This window comes from Tachysurus fulvidraco, chromosome 25 (assembly GCF_022655615.1).
Source record: "Tachysurus fulvidraco isolate hzauxx_2018 chromosome 25, HZAU_PFXX_2.0, whole genome shotgun sequence".
NCBI lineage: Eukaryota > Metazoa > Chordata > Actinopteri > Siluriformes > Bagridae > Tachysurus > Tachysurus fulvidraco.
Window position 1 is genome coordinate 9,697,220 of NC_062542.1, and position 26,356 is coordinate 9,723,575.

The following is a 26,356-nucleotide window of genomic DNA, read 5'->3' on the forward strand; positions in this document are numbered from 1 at the left end:
GCCCGCACATTTGCAAGCAACCTTTAGTAGATTTTGATATTCTGGGAACTACCAGAAGTCCTGAGTTTTGTGATTTCAGAGAGTGTGAAGCATTGTAGCATGTTAGAAGACTAGTTAGATACATGGGAGCTAAACCATTTAGAGCTTTGTACATAAGTAGCAGCAGTCTGGAGGCTATATAGGTAAGTTAATATTTTTGGTTTGTTTTAATCTCAGCAGCTACCAACTGTATGCACAAAAAATCGTTGACTTAAGTAAAGTTGTCCGCAGATTCACAGATTCGAGTTTCCCGAGTCAATAACTCCTGAGCTAAACGCTACACCTCTTTTCTCTCGTAGTAATGTAGTGAGGCGGCTACAACCGCGTTTTCCTCAAAAACTTTCCTCCACGGTGGACAAAATACATATAATCCTAAATATGAAACAAAATGAATGCGGCAAACTTTACTTAAGTAAATCGTTGTTGTCACACACTAAACTGAAAAGACAGTTTGAGCTAAGCTAATTCATCGATTCTAAAGTTAATAGACGTTTAGCTAGCTAGTGTGTTCAAAATAGGCATTATGTTTTGTTTTACAGTGGCAGCTAAATGATGTTAATTGATATCGAATATGTTTAGTGTCGTCCGAATTTAAAGTTTACACTGGGTTGATTAAGACACACACACACACACACACACACACACACACACACACATATGCATACATGTATATACATACATACATACGTACACACACACACACACATATATACAGTATGTATACATACATGTACGTACATACATACATACATACATACATACATACATACATACATAAACCTGTAACAAGTTAAATAGCTAACTAATAACAAGTTAATTTAAGCACAATACCTAACATGACAATGTGTGTGCATGCCATTTTTATCTGCTGTCACGTTTTCACAGTTGATCCATCTTGTAACCTTGTAAACCTTGAGCTTTTTGTAAATTTGCCATTACAACATTCGAGTTTTTATTTTTCTTTCATATACAATCTGCAGCATTATGTTTGATGGTTAGGCAGCTGACATTTCTTTAAGTTTGCAATTTTTCATGTGTAGTAAGTTTTAACTCCTAAGATTTAACTCATGTGTCTAATGTCCTGTTCCTTTCCTTGACTTAAAACACTGACATTGATTTTGATCTACTTAGGATGATGAGGTGCCACAAATTTTGACCCAGCCAACGGCAGTATTATTATTGAGGGAACAGAAGTCCTGCAAGACCTGGGTGTATCCAGAGCCTGTGCCCTGCTAGGGCTGGTATATGCTCTCAACCTCAGCTACCCAAAGGAACTAAAAAATACTTTTGAGGTGTTTCAGAAAATAATTCTTGAGCTGGATGGTCTGAAAGCTAGGCCGAAGGTAATGTCTTTAAACAATAAACTGTTGTATTCCTGAAATGTTACATGTAAAAGTTTTGTTGTGCATACACATACAGAAGCTGTAATTTTGACAATTTTTTACATGAAGGTTACAGTGTTGTATTTGTTTGAGACTTTATGGCGGCTGTAGTTTATGTGATGAAGGTAAAAATTAATACTTTGCAAAAAATTAAAAAAAAAAGGAAGAAAACTTTTAATTTCAGCTAGGTGGACCCAATAAGCTGACAATTGTGTCTGTTGTAGGAATTCATTTTCCACGTTCCCTGTGATTTATTGTTATTATTTTATTTTATTCTGATATGTACCTACCAGAAAAATACTTGATTCTTTACTTGACTTTACTTGAAAAAAATACTTTAGTCCTGGATAATTATCTTTTTGTCAAAGCATTGTTTTGTCAAAGCACTCTTCTTGTACATAAGTTGACATTGGTTTTATAATAAACCAGTTTCATCATAAAACTGGAATTGCTGTGTTATTTCTCCTGACTGAAGTGAAATAAGTTACTTGTACTCAAAAAAATTAAGGTAACAATTTGCAAGGACATATCTAAGTAGAATGGAATAAAAATAAATAAGTTAGAATAGCTTAAATTATGTAATTTGACCACTTAATATCAGCAAAACTTTGAAATTAAAATTAAGTTGTTTCAACTTAATTAAGCTCTTAGAGGTTAAGTCAAATCATGTTGGTTGTACTAAACAAATTGGGTTAGTCTAACTATAAAAGGTACATGATATCTACTTAATAATGACTGAGTTGAAGCTACTTAAAAAGATGCATGCAAATTGTTACCTTAATTTTTTTAAGTTGAGCCAGCGTTTTATTTTTTAGAGTGTGGTTAAAGTTGAGAGTCACATGGATTCCACACAATATCAGCAGATTCTTGAGAATAATATTGAGGAATCAGTCACAAAGTTGAAGTTACACTGGGGATGGATATTTCAACAAGACAACGACCCAAGATACTGCTCAAAATGTACTCGGGCATTTATGCAGAGGAACAAGTACAATGATCTGGAATGGCATCCCAGTCCCCAGACCTGAATATCACTGAACATCTGTGGGGTGATTTGAAGCGGGCTGTCCATGCTTGGAGAGGAGGAAGGAGGAATGGTCCAAAATACATTCATCCAGAATCCAGACACTCATTACAGGCTATAAGACGCATCTAAACGCTGTTATTTCTGCTAAAGGAGGCTCTACTAAATATTGATGTGATTTTTCTGTTGGGATACCCAAATTTATGCACCTGTCTAATTTCGTTTTGATGCATATTGCGCATTTCCAGTTAATCAAATAAACCTCATTTCATTACTGAAATATTACTGTGTCCTTCAGTTATTTGATAGATCAAAATGAAATTGCTGATCCAAACACCCAAATATTTATAAATGAAAATTGTCAGGGGTTCCTAAACTTTTGCATACGACTGTAGCTTCTCAGCATCAGATAAGATGTTTCTAATATTAGCAATATTTATAAGATTGAAGAAGGCTGTTTTAGCAATATGGGAGATATGATTTTCAAAAGACAAGTTGCAGTCAACACCCAGATCTTTCACTGTTTAGCTAGTAGTTACAATACATCCCTCTTAGTGGAAGTTAAATTGTGAGAGCTTCTGTGTATTGGTTTTTGGACCGATAAGTAATACAGTATTTGTCTTAATGAGCAAAAGCAAGGACTCTGAAATATTATATGTCTGGCAGATAGAAGCAGCACTCCAAATTGTGTGGTAGGCAGGGCTATACATAAACAATAAAGGCTTTCTATTCTTTATCTGCAAAAACAAATACTGTGACAAATTCTACAGATATAGTTATATTTAGCTAAACATTTGTCATTATTAAATTATTTATTTATAGCATTACAGAATTTCTTAGCATGTACTGAAAACATAAGAGTCCTGTATATCTTGCGATATTGGAAGTGCCCCTGAATTTTAACAATGATTGATAATCAAAAGATGCTATGTATAGATGTTGAAATGGTTTACCATGTAATATAGAATTCATCATTTTGAGATGAGAGCCAGTTTGGGTCATTTTCCTCAACACAGGCACCATCACATCTAAATAAATTTTTCAGTGAACTTAAATTCTAAAAATATAACTTCATCCGTCATCTAGGTCATATCTCATTTGGTCTGGTAACTTGGGCTTAATCGCTAAGCAAGTCTTCTTTCTTTTCATTTTTTTTTTTTTTACAGATATTAGATGACCTGATAACAATCAGTCTTTGTGGCCAGAAACAGTACATGAACTTGACTGTATAAGAGAAAAAAGTTCATATTTGATCCAAATTATTACAGAATTAATTATACATTAGAAGTTTTAGATCAAGAAGAAGAAATGTAGGATGTGACATCTTCAACTCCAAATGTCTCATTATCCAGATATTCCAAGATAACCATGCCGCCATTATAGAGAGGAGAATCAGAACGTGAAAGCAGTGACTGGAGACATGCATCCATTTTAAAGGCCTCCCCAGTTTCAGGATGGCACAGTCGCAGTTTCTGTAAGTAAAACATTTTATAGAGATAGAAGAAAATAGTTTTTTAAAAAACAACCAAATAATTTCAAAATATGTTTCTCTTTTTGTAGATACATTTATACTATGACATAAAATGTAAGGAAAAATCAAATATTTGTACTAAACTGTTTAAGGCAGCTCCTATATTGCCAACTACAATCTATAAAATTGTGCTCACCCCTTGAACCCTGTGTCATGTCAGAGACATACAATACCAAACACCTATTATGCCTGATGTCATACACAAATGGTCAAATTGTTGGTACTGTTCCATTAAAGAAAGAAAAATCCACAATGGTCAATGAAATAACTTGAAACAGATAAATAATAATAAATACAAATTTACTGAAAATTGACCAGTGAAAATCAGATATTGCTTTTGAATTGTGGTTCAAAAAAAGCATTTAAAAAAACAAACTAATGAAATTGGCCTGTATGAAAATGATGGCACCCCTAGAAAAAATGAAAATAATTTGACCATAGGGACATGTTAAACTAAAGCGTGTCTTATAATTAGCATCACAGGTGTCTTCAAACTTGGAATCAGTCATTCTACAGTCTACCAGTTTAAAAGAAAAGGAGTCACTGTGCTGTTTGGTATCATGTGTGCACCACACTGAACATGGACAACAGAATGCGCAAGACAGCACTGTCCCAGGAGATTAGAAGAAAAATTATAGGTATATATCTTGTTAAAGGTAAAGGCTTTATACAACCATCTCTAAGCAACTTGATCTTCCAGTACTATGATCTTACAGTTGCACATAGTATTCAGAGGTTTATGGTACATGGGACTGTAGCCAACCTGCCTGGACGTGGACATAAGAGGAAAATTGATGACAAAAATTGAAGAGAGCTTTCAAAGAGGACATAAGATGAACTCCACGGACACGGTACAAGAGTGTCGGATCGCTGGAATTGTAAAATGCATACTGACAAACCACAAAGCGTCTGAGAGAATGTTGGAAATAAGAGTAAACTGGAGCTTTTTAGCAAGTCACATCAGCTCTATGTTCACAGACACAAAACTGAAGCATACAAGACTAACAATGCATTCTGGGCAAAATGTACTGCCTAGTGTCAGAAAACTTGGTCTCAGTCACAGGTCATGGGTCCTCCAACGGGATAATGACCCAAAACACACAGATAAAAACAGAGTTAGGGTAACTCAAACCCTAAACCAAAAAAAAACAAAACATTGGAATATTCTGAAGTGGCCTTTTATGAGCCCTGATCTAAATCCTATTGAACATCTGTGGAAAGAGCTGAAACATGCAGTCTGGAGAAGGCACCTTTAAAACCTGATACAGCTCAAGCGGTTTAGACATAAAAATTGCTCGATTGCAGTGATTGCAAGTTTTGTGCGACAAAATATTAAGTTAAGGCTACCATCATTTTTGTCCGGGCCAGTTTCATTAGTTTGTTTTCCAAATGCTTTTGTTAAACCACATTTCAAAAGCAAGGTCTGATTTTCATTAGTCAATTTTCAGGGGTTTTTTTTTATTATTACTTTTGTCAGTTTTAAGTGACCACTGTGGGTTTTACTGTCTTTAATGGAAGAGTACCAACACTTTTGCCCATGCATGTGTATTGTCATACTGTAAGTGGTTAGATCAATTTGTAAATTTATGTCAAGTAAAATAGTGCTGTTAACATTATAAGTAATGTTTCCGATAATAGTCATAATGTTTGCTGTCATGAAAGCTTATGTCATTTCTAATTTTAAGATGAAAAAGCTACGTAAGTGTGCTCTATTTACAAATATTGTATGACAGTCATAAAGCTGTATAGTATAAAGTATAAACTATCTTGCCACCTAAAGAAAATCTCTCTTAGGCAATGTAATGTAAACATCATGACAAAAATACTATATCTTATGAGCAGTTTTTAATGATATAAAGCAGCTCTGCCCTTTTTCATTTCCACAATGACTGGTACATGACTATGACCGATTTGTATTGGCTTGCTATCTGTAATTTTTTATATGCAATATTTTTATAGATTTTGTAATTTTTTTTTGTAAATTTTGCAAATACATAAGTTTTTTAAAGTTCAATGTTGTACATACACTCTGAAGCTCTAAAAGGATACAAACATTTTTCTGAATTAACAAGACTTTTAATGAATACAAAGGATCCATTTTAAGAGAAGACTTTTCTGTTGAAGAAAAATTATGACTGATCTGTAACATTGTAAACATTTCCTACAGGATCACTATATCTTAAAAATCAATCCATACATGTACAATGGTTCCGAGGTTTGAATGATGAATTCTATAATTTAACTAGAAATAGCACTTCAAATTAAAAAAAAATCAAAATACATTTATTTGTAGCCAGATTTATAGTATGTCCAATAATATAAATCATTCTGAAAAGGAAAATAGAAGAGCCTTTTTGAAACAGATTAAAATTTCAAACTCCAAATTACTTTGCTTTTCACACTTTTTCACACAAAAAAATTATCTGCATATGACAGAAGTATTTGCACAGTGGTTAAGACCCTGGTCTACTGATCAAAAGGTTGTGAGGTAAAATCCAACTGCTGCCATTGCTGGGCACTTGAGCAAAGCCCTTAATCCTCAACTACTCAGTTGTACAAATGAGATAAATGTAAGCGGCTCTGGATAAGGGATTTTGCCAAATGCCATAAACGTAAATGCAGGACACAAAATATCTTGGCATTAAACCTTAAGACACCAATCATGAAAATCACAAATAATGGTAACAACTCATTACCATATTATGTCATCACTTAAATGATGTTATATTACCAGACATAAACCCTGTCGTATACTGCCTTAAGTTGCAGTACCAGTTTAGGTGAAGTGTTAAGAAAATTTGGATTACCTTGGCTGTGAACACATTGTTGTTGTTTTGCAGGCTGGCCTGAGCGGCTGCAAAATCAATCACTTTTCCCACACTCCACTTGGAACTAAAGAACATGGGCAGGCTGGATGTTTTCACACCTTTTGGCAGGAAGACCTGGAAATATGTCCGCTCTGTCTGGAGAGATGTCTGACTCTTATAATCTTACCTTATCCATATTGAAAGTAATTTATATAAGGTTAATTCTTGCGATACAATATAATAAAATGTTTTGACCATTTCTACATATAAATACAGATCCCTTAAGCAATATTCATACAACCCATTGCAATGCAAGATTATAATAAGAAATATTTTATGGAGATAATTTGGAAATGTTGATTGCTAATTGTAATTATGGGCTCAGCATGCTGTTAAAATAATCAATGAGGGGGTTACGTGAAAACGTGAAAAGTGTCTGAGATGAATCATTTTGTTTTCTATTTACCTCAGACAATTCTATATTTATCCTAGACAATTCTTGAACAAGTCTACTGAGCATTAGCAAAATACATTTTTAAATGTTTAACATTGGAGTATTCCTTTAAAAGTTACATAATATGCAACAACCCTGGTATAAATACCTGTGGCAATCCTTTATCTCCAGTACCATGCAGCTTTAGTTTCATAAGGGCAACTTTAGCAGCTGTAGCACTATTTTTTGCCCCCTTTCTCCCTTTCCTGGTTGGTGCATTCTTCTTTGATTCTGTTAAATAAGTTTGGAAATTTTCAACATGGTTACATTTCTAGAGGTGTACAAAATGCTACACTGCCCCACTGTGGATGTAAAAAATAAAAACACTAAACACTTTCCAGTTATTTTTGATTAATTCCAACACTCATTAAATCAATAATTAAACCAGTCAGTAAGTCAATTTAACTAACATTTGAAAATTTAGCAAAATAAATAAAGCACTGTTAGGATGTTATCAATGTGTTATGTAATTCAAAAAATGGAATACTTTGTGTTCTGAAAAAAAGAACAGTAAAACAGCAATGTTATCATTATGAGATGTCATATTCATTCAATTTACAATTATTAAGAGTGAGAAAATAAAATACCAATAAAAGCATATATATTATAGTCCAAGACATTGTAAATTAACAACAACAAAAACAATAATAACTGGTTCCAGTAGCTTGTTGTCTCACCATGACCCACTTAATGTGAATATAATTGACATTAAGACTAACCTACTATTTTTTGTACAAGTTCCTGTGTTGCCACCATTCGTGGTTTAGGTGCCTCCAACTTCTCACACTTGTGGTCTTCCTGATGCCGATGACTAAAGAGAAAAGAAAAGAAAACTGATGGGAAGGAAAGTGCTTATTTTTTATTTTATTTTTTTAAATCTGCCTTCCGAAAATACATTCAGATAACAACAGGTGGATGAGGGCTGTAAATATCCACATTGCAGTTCATATCCCACCATTTGACTGAGGAGATTATGATGAGTCACAACAGTTCTGGAATCAACTTGTTTGCTTCTGCATGTTGGCATGCTTGCTTATCTTTATTGATAATAGATCTCATGACAATAGCAGCAGAATGAATTAAAAAAATCTGCAGAAACATCCTTTCTGCAAATTTACAGAAAAGTGTATCTAATCCTTTTGCAGAAGAAGGTTTTAAACTGGCCAAGTCAATAACCTGACCTTAATCCAATTATACATGCATTTCAATTCCGCTACTTCAAGGGAGACAAGTAACAGAAAAAAGCCATGGTATGATGAAAGGCAGCAAACACTGGCCTGATGCAGTTAGTACAAGTACAGCAAGAGATATGCAATCAAATATTAAGTGTAATATATTTACTTTAATATTTACTTTCAGTCTATCTGACACACCTACTTTCAGTCTAACTGACTCACCTAAAAATTGGGTGAGCTACCTCTAAGTTTAAGTCATGTTTAGTTTTTTTTTTTTTAAACACATCTATACCGTATGCAAATATCAGGTAATAAATGCTAAAATTCTTTAGTCTTTCTATTTCTAGTAATAATTTTTTTTCTAAGAACACCCCAGGATTTTGAGTAATAAACGATTTGGTTAGGGAAACTATTATATACAGTGGTGTCTACTTCCTGAGTTTTACTCCTAATTATTGTATACAGAAGTGCTTGCCCCCTAAACCTAATAACTGGTTGGGCCACCCTTAGCAGCAAGAACTGCAATCAAGCATTTGCGATAACTTGCAATGAGTTTGTTACAGCACTGTGGAGGAATTTTGGCCCACTCATCTTTGCAGAATTGTTGTAATTCAGCCACATAGGAGGGTTCCAAACTTCCAAAAAGTTAAAATGTTGTCTCATCAACACAGTATTTTCCCAAAAGTCTTTGGATCAGGAAGATGTTTTCTGGCAAATCTGAGACAAGCCTTTATGTTCTTTTTGCTCAGCAGAGGATATTTGGGGCTATGTGGGCTTGGATTTTGTTTTCCCTTAATAATAAAAACCTTCATCTTTTGTTTACTTGTGTTATCTTGGACTAATATTTAAACTGGTTTGATGATCTGAAACCTTGTAACAAACATGCAAAAAAAATTAAAAATCTGGAAGGTGGCAAACACTTTCACACCACTGTATATACTGAGAGATATATAAAGAGAAAAGAATTTCAAAAGTTTATATAAAAAATGGACATACACAAGACAGAACTGTTTTTGACAATGTTGGCAGATTACAGGTAGAAGCTCCCTGCCTTTGCAGTCCTGAAATGTGCATGGATACAATGCACTGACCCCTGGGTCCAAGACACCTCTTCTCACAGAGATCTAATATTTAAAAAGAAAAAGAAAGAGAGCGAGAGAGAAAATCAAGTTAATTATACTTATAAGTTAAGCATTCTTAAAAATATTTTAAGTAAATAAAACAAAGTCCAATTAATTGAATTTACATAACAGACATAAGACTATAAGAGAAAACATTTGCTATGATTGATGGATGGATGGATGGATGGATGGATGAATAGATAGATAGATAGATAGATAGATAGATAGATAGATAGATAGATAGATGAGATGCGCGCGCACACACACACACACACACACACACACACACACACACACACACACACACAATGGATTTGTATTACACCAGAACTATTTAGGTGCTGGGACCATTTAAAAATGTAACAGAAACTCTTTTAACACTCAGATTTACCTCTGGACAGGAGTGTGAATCTCTACTTCTGTGTTCAAGACTAATGGATAACAAATAAACAGTAAATACGTGTAAATATAACCATTCCGTAATTATTTTTTAACCTAAGTAATATTAGGAATTAATATAATTAATATCATTCTAAGCAATTGCATGCCTTCACTGTGAATAAGTGAAAACGGGAAAATATGAATGAACTTTTACTGAATGACTTACCAAAACACCCCTGAGCAGAAATCACAAACAAACGGCAGAAAGTCTGAAATGAAAAAAGAAATACAATTTAATCAAGAAACCAAGTTTGTTTTGAACAGATAATGTCACTACAGTTAGCTAGTAACTATCATTGGCTCACAAGCAGCCTGACTACAATAAACATGCTTAGTTATTTTTCCTCAAACAGACCAGTAATTAAACTGCTTTTACATTAAAAACATTTTTAAAATATCAGTTACAACCTTTTTGCTTGCAAGACTCAATTTCACAATGTTTTCCAACGTCCAATTCGGCCATTTTAGAGCGCCTTGGAACCTATTTTCAAAATAAAAGCCATAAAAAACCTATTTTCAAAATAAAAGTCATAAAAAGTTAATAAAAGTGCATATAAACCCAGAGCGGGCAAATAAAAAGTAATTATCAAATTATTAAATTAAGTTACAATTATTTTAATCGTTATGTATTTTTAAATAAATACTCTAGCTGCTGAAAGTAACTTATATTTCATAATTTTTTTATTATGTGATTGTTTTTTTTGGTCGCATCTCCCTCTCTATGGCCCTACGTGAGTAATCTGTCCCTGTGACGGTTGTGACAAAGGTTGTTTATTAGACAATAACAACCAACCATAAATACTGTTGAAATATCATTTTGTTTTCCACAACCAGGACCCTAAATCACATTTTGAGAGGTTTATAATTTGTGGACTGTTAATAAATCATATCTAGCTTTTGTTCATAATGCTATCAATGTAGTGTTGTAGGTATTCAGAATCCAAGTGTGTTTACACAAGAAATTTGGTTCCAGCTGTTTGTGACTCTCAAAAGTACAGACATAACACTATACAAGACAATACAGACAGTGTGAGTATTACAAACAGATTATACACACATGGACAGAATTGTTGGTACCCTTCGGCCAATGAAATAAACTCAATGGTCACAGAAAAAACTTTAATCTGACAAAAGTAATAAATAAAAATTCTATGAAATGTTAACCAATGAAAATCAGACATTGCTTTTCAACCATGCTTCAGTGGAATTATTTTTAAAAAAAAATAAACTCATGGAACAGGCCTAGGCAAAAATTATGGTACCCCAACTTAATATTTTGTTGCGCAACCTTTTGAGGCAATCACTGCAATCCTGTAACTGTCAATGAGACTTCTGCACATCTCAGCAGGTATTTTGGTCCACTCCACATGAGCAAACTGCTCCAGTTGTTTCCGGTTGGAAGGCTGTCTTTTCCAGACAGCATTTTTCAGCTCCTTCCAAAGATGCTCATAGGATTGAGGTCAGGGCTCATAGAAGGCCACTTTAGAATAGTCCAATGTTTTCCTCTTAGCATTTTTGGGTGTTCTGGGTCATTGTCCTGTTGCAAGACCCATGACCTGCGACTGAGACCAAGCTTTGACACTGGCCAGCACATTTCTCTCTAGAATCCCTTGATAGTCTTCAGATTTCATTGTACCCTGCACAGATTCAAGACACCCTGTCCCAGATGCAGCAAAGCAGCCCCAGAACAGAGCCTCCTCCATGTTTCACAGTAGATACAGTGTTCTTTTCTTGATATGCTTCATTCCCAGATTGTCAGATTAAAGTTTTTTCTGTGACCATTGTGAGTTTTTCTTTCATTGACCGAAGGGTACCAACAATTTTGTCCACGTGTGTATGACTGATCAGTTATGTACATAAAGTGAGAGAGCGCATGGTAGTGCAAATAACAGTATTGCACAATATTATGCTTTTGTACAATATACAGCAGCAGTAGTGTGTGTAACATATACGGATGATGTGATGAATTACAGTTCTGATAATGCAGGGAATATAATTCTGGTTGTTAATCAGGGTGATTGTCTGGTGCCTGGGGAAAGATACTGTTCCTGTGTCTGGCAGTTTTGATAAACAAAGCTCTGTAGTGCCTGCTGGAAGGGAGGAGCTGAAAGAGGTTGTGTCCAGAGTGTGAAAGGTCAGTGGTGAATTTCCCTGCCTGGTTTCTGGATCCTGCATCGTATTTGGTCCTGTATTTGGTATTATTTTGGTAATTTATTCACATATCTTGAGTATTAGAAACTGCAAAGCCAATACATTAATGTCATTATGTGACCATTTTGCATCACAGACAAATTGGATGCTGAAGAGATGTGCAAACGATATGCAATGTCTAAAAACCTAGCCACACCACTGGATATAATATGAAAGCCATGATTGTTGCTATTGTAGCAGTAAGGTACGAAAACTAATGTACATCCATGGACTGATTACCCTCCTTCAGCATTTTGCTTGTACATGATGAAGATTTTTGTGTAGAGTGTAAGGTGAATTTAGGTATATTAGGACAGTTCTGAAATTTCCATAATGACTTCCCCAAAGTGTAGATCTACATATGAAATGAATGTTTCATATTCTAAACAAGCATGGCTTACTTTTTTGTCATAGGATAAATGTTATAGGACTAGGATTGTAAGAATTTGTCCTATAACAAACTTGAACTGAATAAACTGCCCACTGCTCCGGGTGTGTGTTCATGGTGTGTGTGTGTTCACTGCTGTGTGTGTGCACTTTGGATGGGTTAAAAGCAGAGAACAAATTCTGAGTATGGGTCACCATACTTAGCTGTATGTCACCGTCACTTTAAGAGTCGTCTCACTGATAAACACCTGCAGTCCATCCTGAGAATCTCCACAACACAGAACCTTACACCAAACCTAAACCAACCTGTTGCCAAAGAAAGATGCCAAGCATCCAGCTCTGACAAAATAGCACAGGAGCAAAGAAAACTGAATGTTTTGATTTGTTATTTTATTTTTTTGCTGAAAAGCACAAATTCTATTTATATTTCCAGGGTTTATTGGACCATGCTCTTATTTTGAATCTGTATGATTTTGACAGGAGCTATGTTTTATGGAGAGCAAAATATTTAAAGATATTTAAAGTTTAAGGTTATTTTTTATAAAATGTTTTGATTTGTTATTTGTACTTTTGCGGAAAAGCAGAATTTTCTTTCTAGCATGTTCATAGTTGTAACTTGTATAATTTTTACAAGGGATATTTTGATGGAGAGCAAAGTATTTTAATTTATATAAAGTTTAAGTTTATTTTTACTGGAATAATATGCCTGTCATATTTATGAATAAATACATGCAGAGGTTTGACACCTCTGCTCTACATAGTAAAAACTTTGCTACAAACAGGCCCATGACACAGGACAATATTTACTGCTTTGTTGTGATTGAAAACAAAGCCGCTTTAAGAAACATGTTACTATCATGTGCGCCCTCCCCTGAATCATTTGTCTACGTCACTCAGGTGTGTCGTTGTTTTGAAAAGTAGACGGTCAGGAATGTTAACTCTTAACCGCAGTCAATAGACTAAAACCTTCTTCATATTAACACACACAGGTAAAATAACACAGATATCAGCGAGAAGCTACAATGAGTAAAGTTGCTAAGTTGTTTAAGGGGACTTCGAGTTCGTCTGGAAGTAAGTCGAGCTCGAGCTCAAAGGGGAAACACCGCTCGCGCTCAGGCCCGTCGCCTCAGGAGGCTATTCACAAACTGCGCGAGACCGAAGAGATGCTCACCAAAAAACAGGAGTATCTTGAGAAGAAAATCGAGCAGGAGTTAATGATTGCTAAGAAGAACGGCACAAAAAACAAAAGAGGTAAAGCGTGGGTTTAGTAGTTTAACATTTCTCTGCACACATTTCTGGGTCTTGAGGCACCTGCTCAAAAAAAAAAAAAAAAAACCTGCCAGACCTGTTCAACCACAATTAGTTTTCCATTAGAAAGATGCATTATATAAACATTTTTTGTGAAAGATGTATATTATTGTTATAAAAGTATGCTTGATGGTACCATCACATTGGCAAGGAAATATAGTTACAGTTAGTTACAAAACTATTCTTGCAATAAATAGAATATTCTTGTAAACATTTGATTTACTGAAATATTATACAAAATAAGAAACAAGATTGTTTTAAAATGTTCTGCTAGGTTTTATTTGGCCTATTAACTCAATTGTTTTGATCTGCAGTTAGGTGGTGTGAGTGCAACACCCTGCTGAAACAAAAGCCTGTTCTGTGCCTCATTACACACACCTTTAGTTGCACCCAAAACATCCTGCTGGTTAAGTCTTCTCAAATTCCAACCTTAGTCACACCTTGCACTATGTGACTCCCATGGTATAGTTTCAACATTTGTTGCACATGTGGATTTAATGCTGAGAAAATATCTTCAGTTCAATCTTATTATTATTTTGAAATTGTAGAAGAATGAGTGCCTTTATTTGTCATTAAATATATCTCATTGTTTGTAAAAAACAAAAAAAAAATCTGATGAATGCTTGTTTAGAAATTTAGATTCTTAAATTGCTATATTTTATTGTTGATGTGCAAAGATATGTTCTAATATGTAAATGTACTGAAAAGCTCAACAGGAAAGAAGTAAGCCAGAGGGATGTACTTGAGTCCATTAATAAATATACTTTTACATTCACTCCATTTTCAGACTTAGAGGCTTAAAGTGTAAAATTTATGGTGTTCAATCTTTGTCATTATTATTGTTATTATTCCACTTAGCTGCACTTCAGGCTCTGAAGAGGAAGAAGCGTCTTGAGCAGCAGCTGATTCAGATTGATGGGACCTTGTCCACCATCGAGTTTCAGCGGGAGGCACTAGAGAATGCCAATACAAACACTGAGGTCCTGAAAAACATGAGCATGGCTGCTAAAGCAATCAAAGGAGTTCATGAGAAGATGTAAGAAACCTTCAAACAGAGTGACAGGATAAAAACAATGCAAATATACGTAAATCTCAAGTAAACACACAGGCATTATTATTGCATTAATGGCCTTAATTTGTTTATTACAGAATGCATGTAGGTTAAAGCTATATTTTTTTATTTGTATATAATTCTATTTCTATCAAAAATGGGTGAGAAATTAAAAAAAAAATTGCCTTAATGTGTTGGGCCACAGCAAGCTACCAGATCAGCTTCAATTTGTGAATTTTACAAGTTTCTGAATCTGTACTACTTAATTAGTTTCAATACAATTTATTTGTTTAGGGCTTTTAACAAGGGTATTAACGATTAACGCATCTGAAAAAATTAATGAACTGTAACATGCGTAAGAAAAATTGCAATATGATGGCAAAAACATTGTACTGTTATTACAGTAGGATATTTTTGTTTACATTGTTCAGTCCTACAGTGAATTCATTAACCACAGTGAATTTTAAATTCATTATGAAAATGTTACCAATTGGGAATTCCCCCAGAGTCAGATCATTCACCTTGACCTTTTGTCTGTCTTTTTCAGAGATATGGATAATATTGACTCTCTCATGGAGGATATCACAGAGCAGCAGCAAATAGCTCAGGAAATTAGTGATGCTATTTCACAGCCTTTTGGAGATCAGTTTGATGAGGTACCACCATCAATAAAACAGTAATGTGTTCTATGTAATCTACCATGGTGCAATGTCGAACAGAATACAAAAACACAATGGTGTAAAAAGTGTATACCAGTGAGCCATAATATAAAAAGCATTGACAGGTGATGTGAATGAGTAATTATTATCTGGTTTATTATCTCAACACTTTTTTTCAGTCAGATGAGGTATATATTAGGCAGCAAATGAACAGTCAGTTCTTGAAGTTGATGTGTAGGAAGCAGTAACAATGAGCAAGTGTAAATATCAGAGTGAAGGGCCAAACTGTGATGACTATGTGACAGGGTCAGAGCATCTCTAAAACAGTAAATCTTGTAGGGTGTTCCTGGTATGCAGGGGTTTGTAACTTTCAAAATTGGTTAAACGAAGTATAGCTGGTTAACCAGAGACAGTGTCATGGCTCACTGATGCACCTGGAGTACGAAGGCTAGCCCATCTTGTCTGTCTTTCAGAAGAGCTTTTGTAGCACAAATTGCTGTAAAAGTTCATGCTGTCTATGACAGAAATGTTTTAGAACTCACAGTGCTTTGAATCTTGCTGTGTATGTGACTGTGCAGCCCAGATGAGTGCCCATGCTGACCCTGTCAACTGCTGCAAGTGCCTACAATGGCTGATTCAAGTTTTCCCTTACATCATGTGGATGGCAGGGTGTGTGTGTGGGCTTACATATGTGGTTTATTTAGGATTTTTCTGTAAACAAGACCAAAAGACCAAACCAATGAATACTATAAAAATACAGATGGTATTGAAAAGAGTGTTGGGGTTGTTTCCTTTTAGATTGTAGATTCATGTATCAGTGACATTTATATATTACACAGGGTAAAATGCCCCCCTTGAGTTTATTTCCATTGATCTGTTTCTGCCCACCTCATCAATACATCTGTAGTACATCAGAGGCAGTGACTAAGAAGGTGCATGTAGAATACAATAACAGGCGTAATGACCAAGAATAAGGTTTTTGTCTCATCCTTTTCCCCCATAATCTCCCAAAGTCCTTTTGCAAGAGAAACTAACAACAGATAATCATAATGTATTATCTAAACAAAGTGCCAATAACACAATTAATTCTATGTTTAGTTTTGTTGTTTTAAATTACATCGTTTCCATGTTTTCTGTTTTTGATATTCTGGGGCATGAACTCAGTAGAGCGTTACAGAATTTAAAAAAAAATGAATGACTGCAGATGCAGCCTGTCTGTTTCTATTTCTCATAATGTATTGCTCAAACATAATAATTTTATTGTTGTTATTGATAGATAGTATATTTTAGCCATTTAGGCCTATTAACAATCACTGCGTATAGTAGAAGGAACAAGGAATATTATATAGTTAATTGTCAGAGAGCATACTTCAGAAGCAAAGATATTCAGAACTACTGTACATAAGAAAGATGGAAATTGTGATTTATTTCTCCAAGTATGTGGACTGGCTGAAACAATTCCTGCTCTTCCATTTTTTTGCTTATCTGACTACATTTAGGATGAGTTGTTGGCTGAGCTGGAAGAGCTGGAGCAGGAGGAACTTGAGGAAAGTATGAAACACATGGGTAGGCTACCCAGCGTACCAGCATCCAAACTGCCCAGCACGAGACCTAGTCAAAAGAGTCATACGAGTAAGAATATCTGTACTTTACACAATTATTCTGTCACAACCATGTTGAGAGCTTTGCCAATGGATCTTTTTGTTTTTATTCAACTGCAGCTAAGAAAAGAGTGGAGGATGAAGATGATATGAAGATGTTAGCAGCCTGGGCTTCTTAGTCATCCAAAAACACACACATATACCGTACACACAGGTTTTGGGGAAAATGCTGATTGTTTAAGATTAAAGGACATAATGAAATTCCACATTTTTGACAACACGTATTATAAAGCACGTTTATTGTAAAACTGAAGTATCGGCTGAATGAAGGATTGTAGAGAATAGCATGTAAATAGCATGTCAATGAAGCACTGGTGGGCAGAGTAACAATAAAGGAAGGACACTAGAATTGAGGTAAAAATTTAATTCTTTTATTGATTATTTATTTTGCAATTTTTAAAACAAAATGTCTTGATTATTTTCATTAAGCACAATTAAAAGTAGTTTTGAATACAATTTCTTCACAGCATGTCAGTTAATGAACAAAACAAGCATTCTTACTGGTAGCAAATGTAGTAAACAATGTCTAATGTAAACAATCAGTTAAAAAGACACCTTGTAAATATTGTATTTAGCTATTCCATGTGGATGCACCAATCATATATAATTATAAATTTACAAGTGTAACAATCAGAGTAATTACTTTAAACACTTATCTAAGAGAAATGACAACTTTTTCATAATATGCTTTGTGTTTGTGTGAAATTTCTCAGTGCCATAAAATAAAACGTGTTAATCAATGGGGTTTTCATTGTTATGTAATAAAGTGCACAAGGGGTCTGATCAGAAGTAAGACTTTTCACAATTCTTCATAACGTACAGTACAATGCAATAAGATAAACAAGCTCACGTGATATTTGTTAAATATTTGTTGCCTTCTGATAGCACTTTCTTAAAGGTAGTATTCATAGACTTAAATGACACTTGATCAAGCATTTGCAAATTTGTATATAGGGTATACCCCTATATACAAATTTGCAAATGCTTGCTAGAATATAGCTTATAAAATATTGTTTTTGTTAAATGACATTTTTGTTTACCTAAGGGTCTGTTGACCTTAAAAGTCAAAGGAAGAACCTTTTTTTTTTTTTTTTTGAGTCATGCCAATTAATATGCCATTCCATTTTACAGTCAATATTCTGTTTGTATTTTATGAATATAGATACAACAGTGAAATGAAAACCTGGCCTGCTTCTCCTTAGACTGTGCATATAAAAATACTCAGATAGAAACTGAATATTGAGGTCCAATGATCTTGCATGTAGTAACAATATACAAAGTGCAAACAGTACAGAAATGGCAAAAAGTGATGTAATACAGCCATGGTCAAAAGTTTAGAGACTGACAAATATTAATTTTTACAAAGTCTGCTGCTCCTGTGTTTTGTCAGATGTTACTATAGTATACTAAAGTATAATTATGGGCATTTCATAATCCTCCAAAAGTCTTCGATCTGCAGCTGAATCAACATTAGAAGATGACACTGGCACTTGCTGAATGTGATTGAACAACGATTTCAAATTTCAATGATTATTTAATGTGATTGTATTTATCCTCAATGAGCAAGCCTGAGGTGAATGAGGCAACTGTGGCAAGGGAAAACTCCCTTAGATGGAAGAGGAAGAAACCTTAAGAGGAACCCATCCTCATTTGGATGACAGTGAAGGGTGTGATTGTAAATATACAGTCTGATAAGGAGGTTGTTGTCCTCAAAGACCACATGCAGTTGGCATCTCATCAAAGTCTGAATACGAAGTAGAATCCAACTGGAGCTGGTACATCTTTAGATGTCTCAGGATCCTCACATGGTTGGCCTCATCTCAGTGAAGGTCCAAAATCTTCATGACACAGAACACAACTGGAGCTGGTACAATCACTGGATGCCTCTGGATGGGAAGAAAAACAGTAGCAGTGGAGAGGATTTAGTGTATAGTATCTGCTGTTCATAAGATTAGCAAGCACTAGTTTGTAATCAATTCTAAACTTAACAGGTAGCCAGTGTAAATATAATAAAATTGGGGTTATATTTTATATTTTTGATCATATTTTCTTGACCTGGTAAGAACTCTGGCAGCTGGATTTTGGACTAATTGTAGCATATTTAATGAAGGTGCAGGATAACCACCTAGTAATGCATTACAATAGTCCAGTCTGGAGGTCATGAATGCATGAACTAGCTTCTTAGCATCAGGTACAGAAAGGATGTTTCTTTGCTTGGCAATATTTCTAAGGTGGAAGAAGGCTGTTTTGTAATATGGGTGATATGATTTTCAAAAAATTGTCCGTAGTGTGTGATTGCGTGAGTGAATGAGAGTGTGTGTGCCCTGTAATGGGTTGTCTCCCCGTGACCCGAGAAAGAATGATTTTCAAAAGAGATGTTGCTGTCTAATATAACACCCAGGTCTTTCACTTTTGAGCTGGCAGTGCATCCCTTTAACCCTTGTATGTTGTTCGTATTTTTGTTACTCAGCCAGTGTTCGTGGGTCTGGTGGACCCGCTGCATTTTTAGGTTTTTAATTCAACACAATAAAACATTTTATGTTAAAATACTCTACAGATGTTTACTTCATCCCAATTACAAGCAATATAAACACCATATATGGTTAATATTTGCCCTTTACCTGTATTACATTACATTTTTTAATTAAATGCTACTCGTTTTTTGTTGTTTTTTAATAAAATGTAATAAAAAAAGAAAATCCAATTAAATCAAGTTATGACTGGGGAAAAAATCAACAAATTTACAAGGAAGCAACGTTTTTCAAAACTATTGATGTTTATGAATATGGGTTCCACAGACCCAATCAACATACAAGGGATAAATGAATTGTGAGAGATTCAGTGGTTTTTAGACCAAAAAGTGATATTTTTGTCTTATCAGAATTTAACAATAAAAAATTACAGGTCATCCAATCTTTTATATCTTTAACACACTCTGTTAACGTAGACAATTTAGATATTTAATTTGATTTTGATGAGATGTATAACTGGGTATTGTCAGCATAACAATGAAAACTAATCCCATGCTTTCTAATAATGTTTCCTAAGGGAAGCATTTATATTGAGAAAAGTAGAGGTCCTAAAACTGATCCTTGAGGGACCCCTTAATTAACTGGCAATAAACTGGAGGATTTTCCATTTGAATCTACAAAACGGTATCGATCAGGCAGGCAGGATCTAAACCAAATTAAATCCGACATGCAGTCTTGGTCTGAAGTTAAGCACAAGTCATTTGTACAGTTTCTGTGCTATGATGTGGCCTGAAACTCTTCAAAGATATTATTCTTCCGCAAGAAGGATCACAGACACAAACCTTTCTAGTATTTAGGACATAAATGGAAGGTTTGAAATGGGTCTGTAATTTGAGAGTTTGTTAGGATCTAAATTAGGTTTCCTAATGAGGGGCCTAATACGTGTCAACTTGTAGGATTTAGGGACATAACCTAAAAATAATGAGGAGTTAATAATATTGAGAAGAGGTTCACCAGCTGTAGGCAACACTTCTTTCAGTAATTTAATTATAATAGGATCTGACAAACATGCAAGAATATAGGTTTTATCTAACTCGTCATGTCCTGTACTTGTAAAGCACTGTAGTTGTGACTGTAGAGCTTTAGGTGAGACTGGGTCACGAGATGCAGTAATTTTGCACTATTTTTTTTCCCTGATACTTTTAATTTTATCAGTAAGAATCTCATAAAACCCTCACTACTGAACTGTGTTTTCATATATATATATATATTTTTTTAATCTAGCCACTGTGTTAATCTAAGCCTTAGTAGCTTTTAGAGCCTGTCTATAACTGGACATATTGTCCTTTGCAGTTCTGAAAACCTCAAATTTAGTTTTTCTCCACTTTCGCTCAAAATATGACTATTATACCATGGTGCAGGTGTTTTTGTCTCTATAGTATTAAGTTGAGACAAATCCGGTAAGTATAATAGTTCTACCAACTCGAACAGTTAATCAGTTCAATGTGTTTAAATCTTTCCTACATGATGTTTGATTTTTGTAGCCACTTCATTCAAAGATCTGCTGCATTGTACTTTTTGTACTCTCTGTAGTAAAATGTGTGCTACAGGCACATATTTTTATTTATTTATTTGTTTTTTAAATTATTTTTTTATTATGGTTTCAGTAACAAATGATAACCATGCAATGCCATATTATTCAAATCTTAAAATAGTAACATATCACAAAGGAAAGAAAAAAACATACAAATAAAGGTTATCGAGTAATACAATTATTTTAGAAGCGAAGAATTAACAGCCTTGTAAAAGTCCATAGTTCTGATAACTTTTCGGCTTGTAAGTCATTTTAAAGTTTCAAAATGAGTTTTTATTTCCAGCTTAAAATGAAACGTTTGGTTTCTTTTCAGACCACTTACATTTATGGATATAAAATCCATAAAATGCAGATTCTGTATTTATATTACAGAATGTACAATAATTTGATATATTAGTTTTTATTTTTTGTAAAAAAAAATTGCTTTGTTGGATAAATTATTTAAAACTCATATCATTTTAAAATATACTTCCCTAATTTTATTGTTAATGCAATACTTATTATTGGAAGTCCAAACCAATTTCCAATTAATATTCACAAAGAGACCCAAAACTGCCCCAGTATTATTTGTACATTATGTATGTAAGGATACACGTGTACCGAGCTGCGCAGCTTCCGTGAAATCGAACACACCAAACGTTCTCTTTGGAGAATAAACCACTCCTACAGGCTGACACGCTTTACCAACCTATCAAACAGGAAGTCTTTGTACAGAATAAAGAAACACCTAAAAAAAATCCTAAAGAACTGAAACAACATAATGGAGTCTTACAAATTAACAGAATCATCTGGTGAGTGCTAAAGAAACACACTTTAGAACATTAGCACATGGTGTTTACATTTAAAGCAGTGTGAGTTTATAGTCTGTGTGAGTTTTTGACACATTTCAGTTTCAGCTGACAGTTTTACACAGAACTGGAGTTTATAGCTTTATTATAAATATATACATACTAAATTATACTATATACATACACACACGTATATATATATGTGTGTATGTATATATTATATACGTAGTGAGTCAGTTATCTGATATTGTTCTTTCAGTAAGCAGATGCAATAATTAAATATTTACAATTTTACAAGATATTTATATAACACATTTATATACAGAATATATAGAACAAAAGTCTTGTATCGCAGTATAATTAACTTTACTTTCTTTAAAATAGTGTTTGTTTACAATTTATTTATTTATTGCTGATGTCATCCTTATACAGCTCACTTTACTGATGGCTGTGAATGTATTTTCTTACCCTTATCTTTAAATGAGTGTTGTCTCCTTTCATAAATTTGGCTCAGTTCACAAATTATATTTTTGATGATTATATACAGTCAGGTTGATATATATTTTCTGACAATTGTATGGTTGTCTGCCCAGCAGCCACACCAGCAAATTGTCATCCGAATGGTTAAAGAAGCAAAAAATCAGGGTGCTGGAATGACCAAGTCAAACCCTTTTGAGATGTTACTACTTACTACTCAACCAGGATTTTAGAGTACTAGTTTATATGAACAAATGACTACATCAGGGCATCTAAACGATAAACAAATAAATAAATAGTCAAATATAAATCCTGTGGTGTAGGCTAAATCAAATATTTACAAATATAACATGGGGAAAATGACAGATTTTATTGTCCAAATGTTTTATTTGCATGTACATATAGTCCCCTCTGAAATTATTGGAATGGCAAGGTGCTGTAGACCAAAGATATTTGGGATTGAGATTAAAAGATTAATATGAGATGAGACTTCCAGCTTTATTTCCTGGTATGTACATGTAAATAAAATGATCATACTGATTGCAGTCCAAATACATCTTTATAATTTTGTCCATGTTTTGCCATTTTCAGCAACAGCAAGTGGTTTCCAAGTGACGAGAACAGCAATGTACATTATATATTTTATTTAAGGACGGTATATAAAAGAAACCTAGAACAAAACATTGAGTACAATTTCTTGTAAAGGAAACAAATAAATTTATACAGGTTAAATATAAGACACCCAAGTAAGTGGTCATGCACTATAATTATCAAAAACCCAATTATCAATGAATTGTAAGATGCCCATGTAGACTTTTTTCTACATTCATGTTCTATTATTCCCTCATTTAGAATTAACTTTTTTAAGTGCAACTTAAGTGCACATAATAAAAAAAACTCACAATATGGAAAATAACATTGTTTTGTGGTATTTTCCATCAAAATAAATCATTTTAATATGACTATGTAAACTACAACAGCCATCTCAATAATTGGCAAACATTGAGGCTGCCTTCTAATGAGAGAAATTACGTTTTTTAGATTTTTTCAAGAGCATTGAAATCGCGTGTATATGTTGTCAGTGCAATACACATACAGTGGCACTGGTGCTGTGGAGGGATGTGTGTTGTTTCATATTCTATTTTTTTGTGAAAAAAAACCTGAAGGAAGAAATAAACAGAATAAATGATTCTACATTTTAGAAAGTGTGTAAATGAATAGTCTACCTAAATACTGATGCTGCTTAATATTTTTTCATACACACAGGGATGCCTTGTAGTGATGTGTGTGACATCTAATGCAGCGATTACTCTAATCATAATACTTTCCTGATACACTGGTTGACAGATTATTAATAGCAGAAGACAATTTGCAAATTTTGAGATTATGATTATTTCATTTTGAGTGGCAGTCAACAAAGTAACAAAAATATAAATAACAAAGTAATATGATTACAAATCAAGCCCATCACTTTTCACTTACTACTATTTGATTTTCAAAAGGAACTGAATGATTAAATGCCTTCATATTTGCATTAACCATCAAAAATGCCTTTTTTCTTCCAGGTAATGATAATTTTAACCCTGAAGAGGAAAAAAAATTAGCTGCTTCCAACCATCTCTCTGAGCTGCGGCTTATCCTTTTGGGTTGGCGGTGGCCTGGGAAAAGCCTGACTGGAAACACTATACTGGGGCGTGAAGAATTTCGGCTAGAACGAGCAGCTGAATTCTCTGTAAAGCGTGATGCAGAGCGGCATGGTCGCAAGCTTACTGTTGTGGATACGCCAGGATGGTTTTCAGCTCAGACCACTCCAACAGCTTATCAAAAGGAGATGGCTCGTAGCCCGTGTATGTGCCCACCGGGGCCACATGCTTTCCTGCTTGTCGTGCCTGTAGGCATGTTCACAGAAATGGACCGAGCAAGAATCGAGGAGAACTTGGTGGTGTTTGGTGAGGCCGTGTGGAGGCACACCATGGTGGTGTTTACATGGGCTGAGGTGCTGAAGAACATGCCAATTGAGAGACACATCCGGCGCCAGGGTAGTGCACTGCAGTGGGTGCTGGACAAGTGCAAGAAAAGATACCATGTCATTAACAATGACACATTCGGAGAGCATACACAGGTCCCCCAGCTGATTAAAAAGTTGGAAGAGATGGTAACTGAGGAGGGCGGGCACTTCATACCCATGAAAGAGGAAGCAAAAGTCCAGTATCAGGATTCAGCTGAAGCTATTGATGAAAACTCAAACCCAAAAGAGGTGAAAGAGAAGCGTGAGCTTGGAGCTCGGCCCAAAGAGAACTGTTCTTTCAGCTCACTGCAGACTGTTGAGAGTCCCTAAAGTAAGGTAACGCATTTTAATGTTTGGCCCTTTACTGTAAATACCGTTTACTGTGTGGGGAAACTCTTGAGGAGTTTAGATAAGGGGTTTTTCTTTTACAGATCTGTACAAATGAAGACTTTATCATGCCTATAGTATTTTTTGCCCTTATTAGTGATGTCTCATAGTGAAGTCACTGTAGTTACTGAATAGTTCATAGCATTTATTGCCGTATAAAAAAAACAACTGAATAAGTAGCTGGGATTTAAGTTGCTGTTATAAAGTAGTTATTTACTATTATAAAATGTACAGTTCCTTGCATCACTGGATTTTTCTTGAACTTTAAAATCATCCCAAATCTTTTTCTTCTGTCTGATTTTTCAACAGATTTGATTTAAGGAGCATCTGATTGAAAGATGGGAACCGGAGAGTGAATTTGTGCTGCTTTATTACATTCCTTGTTCTGATGTGATTTATCTTTTATTTAGTGAATATCTGCAGCTACAGGAAATAACTATTTATTTACCTAAAAACATGAAGTGACACAGTGGTGTAGTTTTTTTTGTTGTTGTGAGTATACTGTGATTCCCCCCCCCCCCTCCCAGCCTCATACACACCCATCCTAGAGCGACACCCCATAGGTACCACCACACTCACTGATGCATAAAATATGCATCTACATGTAATTTAGAGCATTATTAAAGACTGATTATGTGTTATCAACATTCCAATTTATTATATGCAACAAAAGACAGTCAGCTGATAAAACCTGTGCTCCAGGTCCCATATTCATATAACATTTAAGGCTAAATGTATAGCTCACTAGGAATGTAACTCATTAGGTATAGTTCACCCAAAAATGAAAATTGTGTTATTTCCTCAACCTCAATTTGTTCCAAAACTGTATGAGTTTCTTTCTTCTGTTTAACACAAAAGATGATATTTTGAAAAATAACACAATTTTCATTTTTGGGTGAACTATAAGAGCTACATTTAGCCTTAAATGTTATATGAATATGGGACCTGGAGCACAGGTTTTATCAGCTGTCAATTTTCAATGTACATTTAAGAGTAAACATTAAGAATAAACATTTGTTCAGTTCTATCACCAACACTCTTTCATTGCAGAATATTATGAACTGAATGAACTGGTAGTAAAGCTTTCCAAATACATTTGTACTCGGGCTGTGGGCGAAATGTCACCCGAAGCTACTGTAGCTTTAGGTGCAGGCTTCCGAAAACACTCAGAGTGTAGTTTGAGTCTGCTTTCGTTTCATATCTTCTTTTACATTAGTTAGTTAATTTCAAACTACACCACTGAAGTGACGTATTTATTTTAAATTCTGGTTGTAAAAAAAAAAAAATCCAATTTTTTTCCCAGCAGCAATAATACTGTACCATACCGTAATACTGTTATTTAATGAAAAGTTTATTGATGGT

General features: G+C 34.5%; 3 protein-coding genes and 1 long non-coding RNA gene across 5 annotated transcripts; 3 read left to right on the forward strand and 1 right to left on the reverse strand.

Moving 5' to 3' along the window:
• On the forward strand, positions 1 to 1,552 carry LOC125140259. The gene is made up of 2 exons (XR_007139550.1): positions 1 to 182; positions 1,171 to 1,552. It is a non-coding gene; the product is annotated as an uncharacterized LOC125140259 (long non-coding RNA).
• A 1,686-nt stretch (positions 1,553 to 3,238) lies between these two features.
• On the reverse strand, positions 3,239 to 10,532 carry zfand1 (zinc finger, AN1-type domain 1). Its single transcript, XM_027173129.2, has 8 exons — positions 10,422 to 10,532; positions 10,180 to 10,222; positions 9,964 to 10,003; positions 9,448 to 9,575; positions 7,996 to 8,087; positions 7,386 to 7,507; positions 6,784 to 6,939; positions 3,239 to 3,917 (listed from the first exon to the last, which is right to left on the reverse strand). Exons 1-8 carry the CDS (start codon positions 10,474 to 10,476, stop codon positions 3,741 to 3,743), a joined length of 813 nt encoding a protein of 270 aa, XP_027028930.1. The 5' UTR covers positions 10,477 to 10,532; the 3' UTR covers positions 3,239 to 3,740.
• Positions 10,533 to 13,452: 2,920 nt separating this feature from the next.
• Positions 13,453 to 18,058, forward strand: chmp4c (charged multivesicular body protein 4C). The gene is made up of 5 exons (XM_027173164.2): positions 13,453 to 13,841; positions 14,757 to 14,934; positions 15,497 to 15,605; positions 17,108 to 17,240; positions 17,330 to 18,058. Exons 1-5 carry the CDS (start codon positions 13,613 to 13,615, stop codon positions 17,386 to 17,388), a joined length of 708 nt encoding a protein of 235 aa, XP_027028965.1. The 5' UTR covers positions 13,453 to 13,612; the 3' UTR covers positions 17,389 to 18,058.
• A 3,912-nt stretch (positions 18,059 to 21,970) lies between these two features.
• LOC113659991 (GTPase IMAP family member 4) lies at positions 21,971 to 25,590 on the forward strand. Of its 2 annotated transcripts, none has more exons than XM_027173145.2 (3): positions 21,971 to 22,125; positions 24,165 to 24,943; positions 25,304 to 25,590. In XM_027173145.2, exons 1-2 carry the CDS (start codon positions 22,095 to 22,097, stop codon positions 24,935 to 24,937), a joined length of 804 nt encoding a protein of 267 aa, XP_027028946.1. In that variant the 5' UTR covers positions 21,971 to 22,094; the 3' UTR covers positions 24,938 to 24,943; positions 25,304 to 25,590. The 2 variants fall into 2 exon arrangements, with proteins under 2 accessions (XP_027028946.1, XP_027028956.1); XM_027173155.2 differs by having other exon boundaries at positions 24,165 to 24,938.
• Positions 25,591 to 26,356: the final 766 nt, after the last annotated feature.

Bases quoted from the DNA above. Each gene is read 5' to 3' on its own strand.
- zfand1 (XM_027173129.2), bottom strand. From the start codon at position 10,476: ATGGCCGAATTGGACGTTGGAAAACATTGTGAAATTGAGTCTTGCAAG. The intron at 10,004-10,179 runs GTAAGTCATTCA...GTTATCCATTAG, and splicing joins TTCTGCTCAGGGGTGTTTTG to TCTTGAACACAGAAGTAGAG. The intron at 8,088-9,447 runs GTATGTCCATTT...TTTTCTCTTTAG, and splicing joins CAAAAACAGTTCTGTCTTGT to TCATCGGCATCAGGAAGACC.
- LOC113659991 (XM_027173145.2), top strand. From the start codon at position 22,095: ATGGAGTCTTACAAATTAACAGAATCATCTG. The intron at 22,126-24,164 runs GTGAGTGCTAAA...TTTTTCTTCCAG, and splicing joins CAAATTAACAGAATCATCTG to GTAATGATAATTTTAACCCT.
- chmp4c (XM_027173164.2), top strand. From the start codon at position 13,613: ATGAGTAAAGTTGCTAAGTTGTTTAAGGGGACTTCGAGTTCGTCTGGA. The intron at 13,842-14,756 runs GTAAAGCGTGGG...TATTCCACTTAG, and splicing joins CGGCACAAAAAACAAAAGAG to CTGCACTTCAGGCTCTGAAG. The intron at 15,606-17,107 runs GTACCACCATCA...GACTACATTTAG, and splicing joins TTGGAGATCAGTTTGATGAG to GATGAGTTGTTGGCTGAGCT.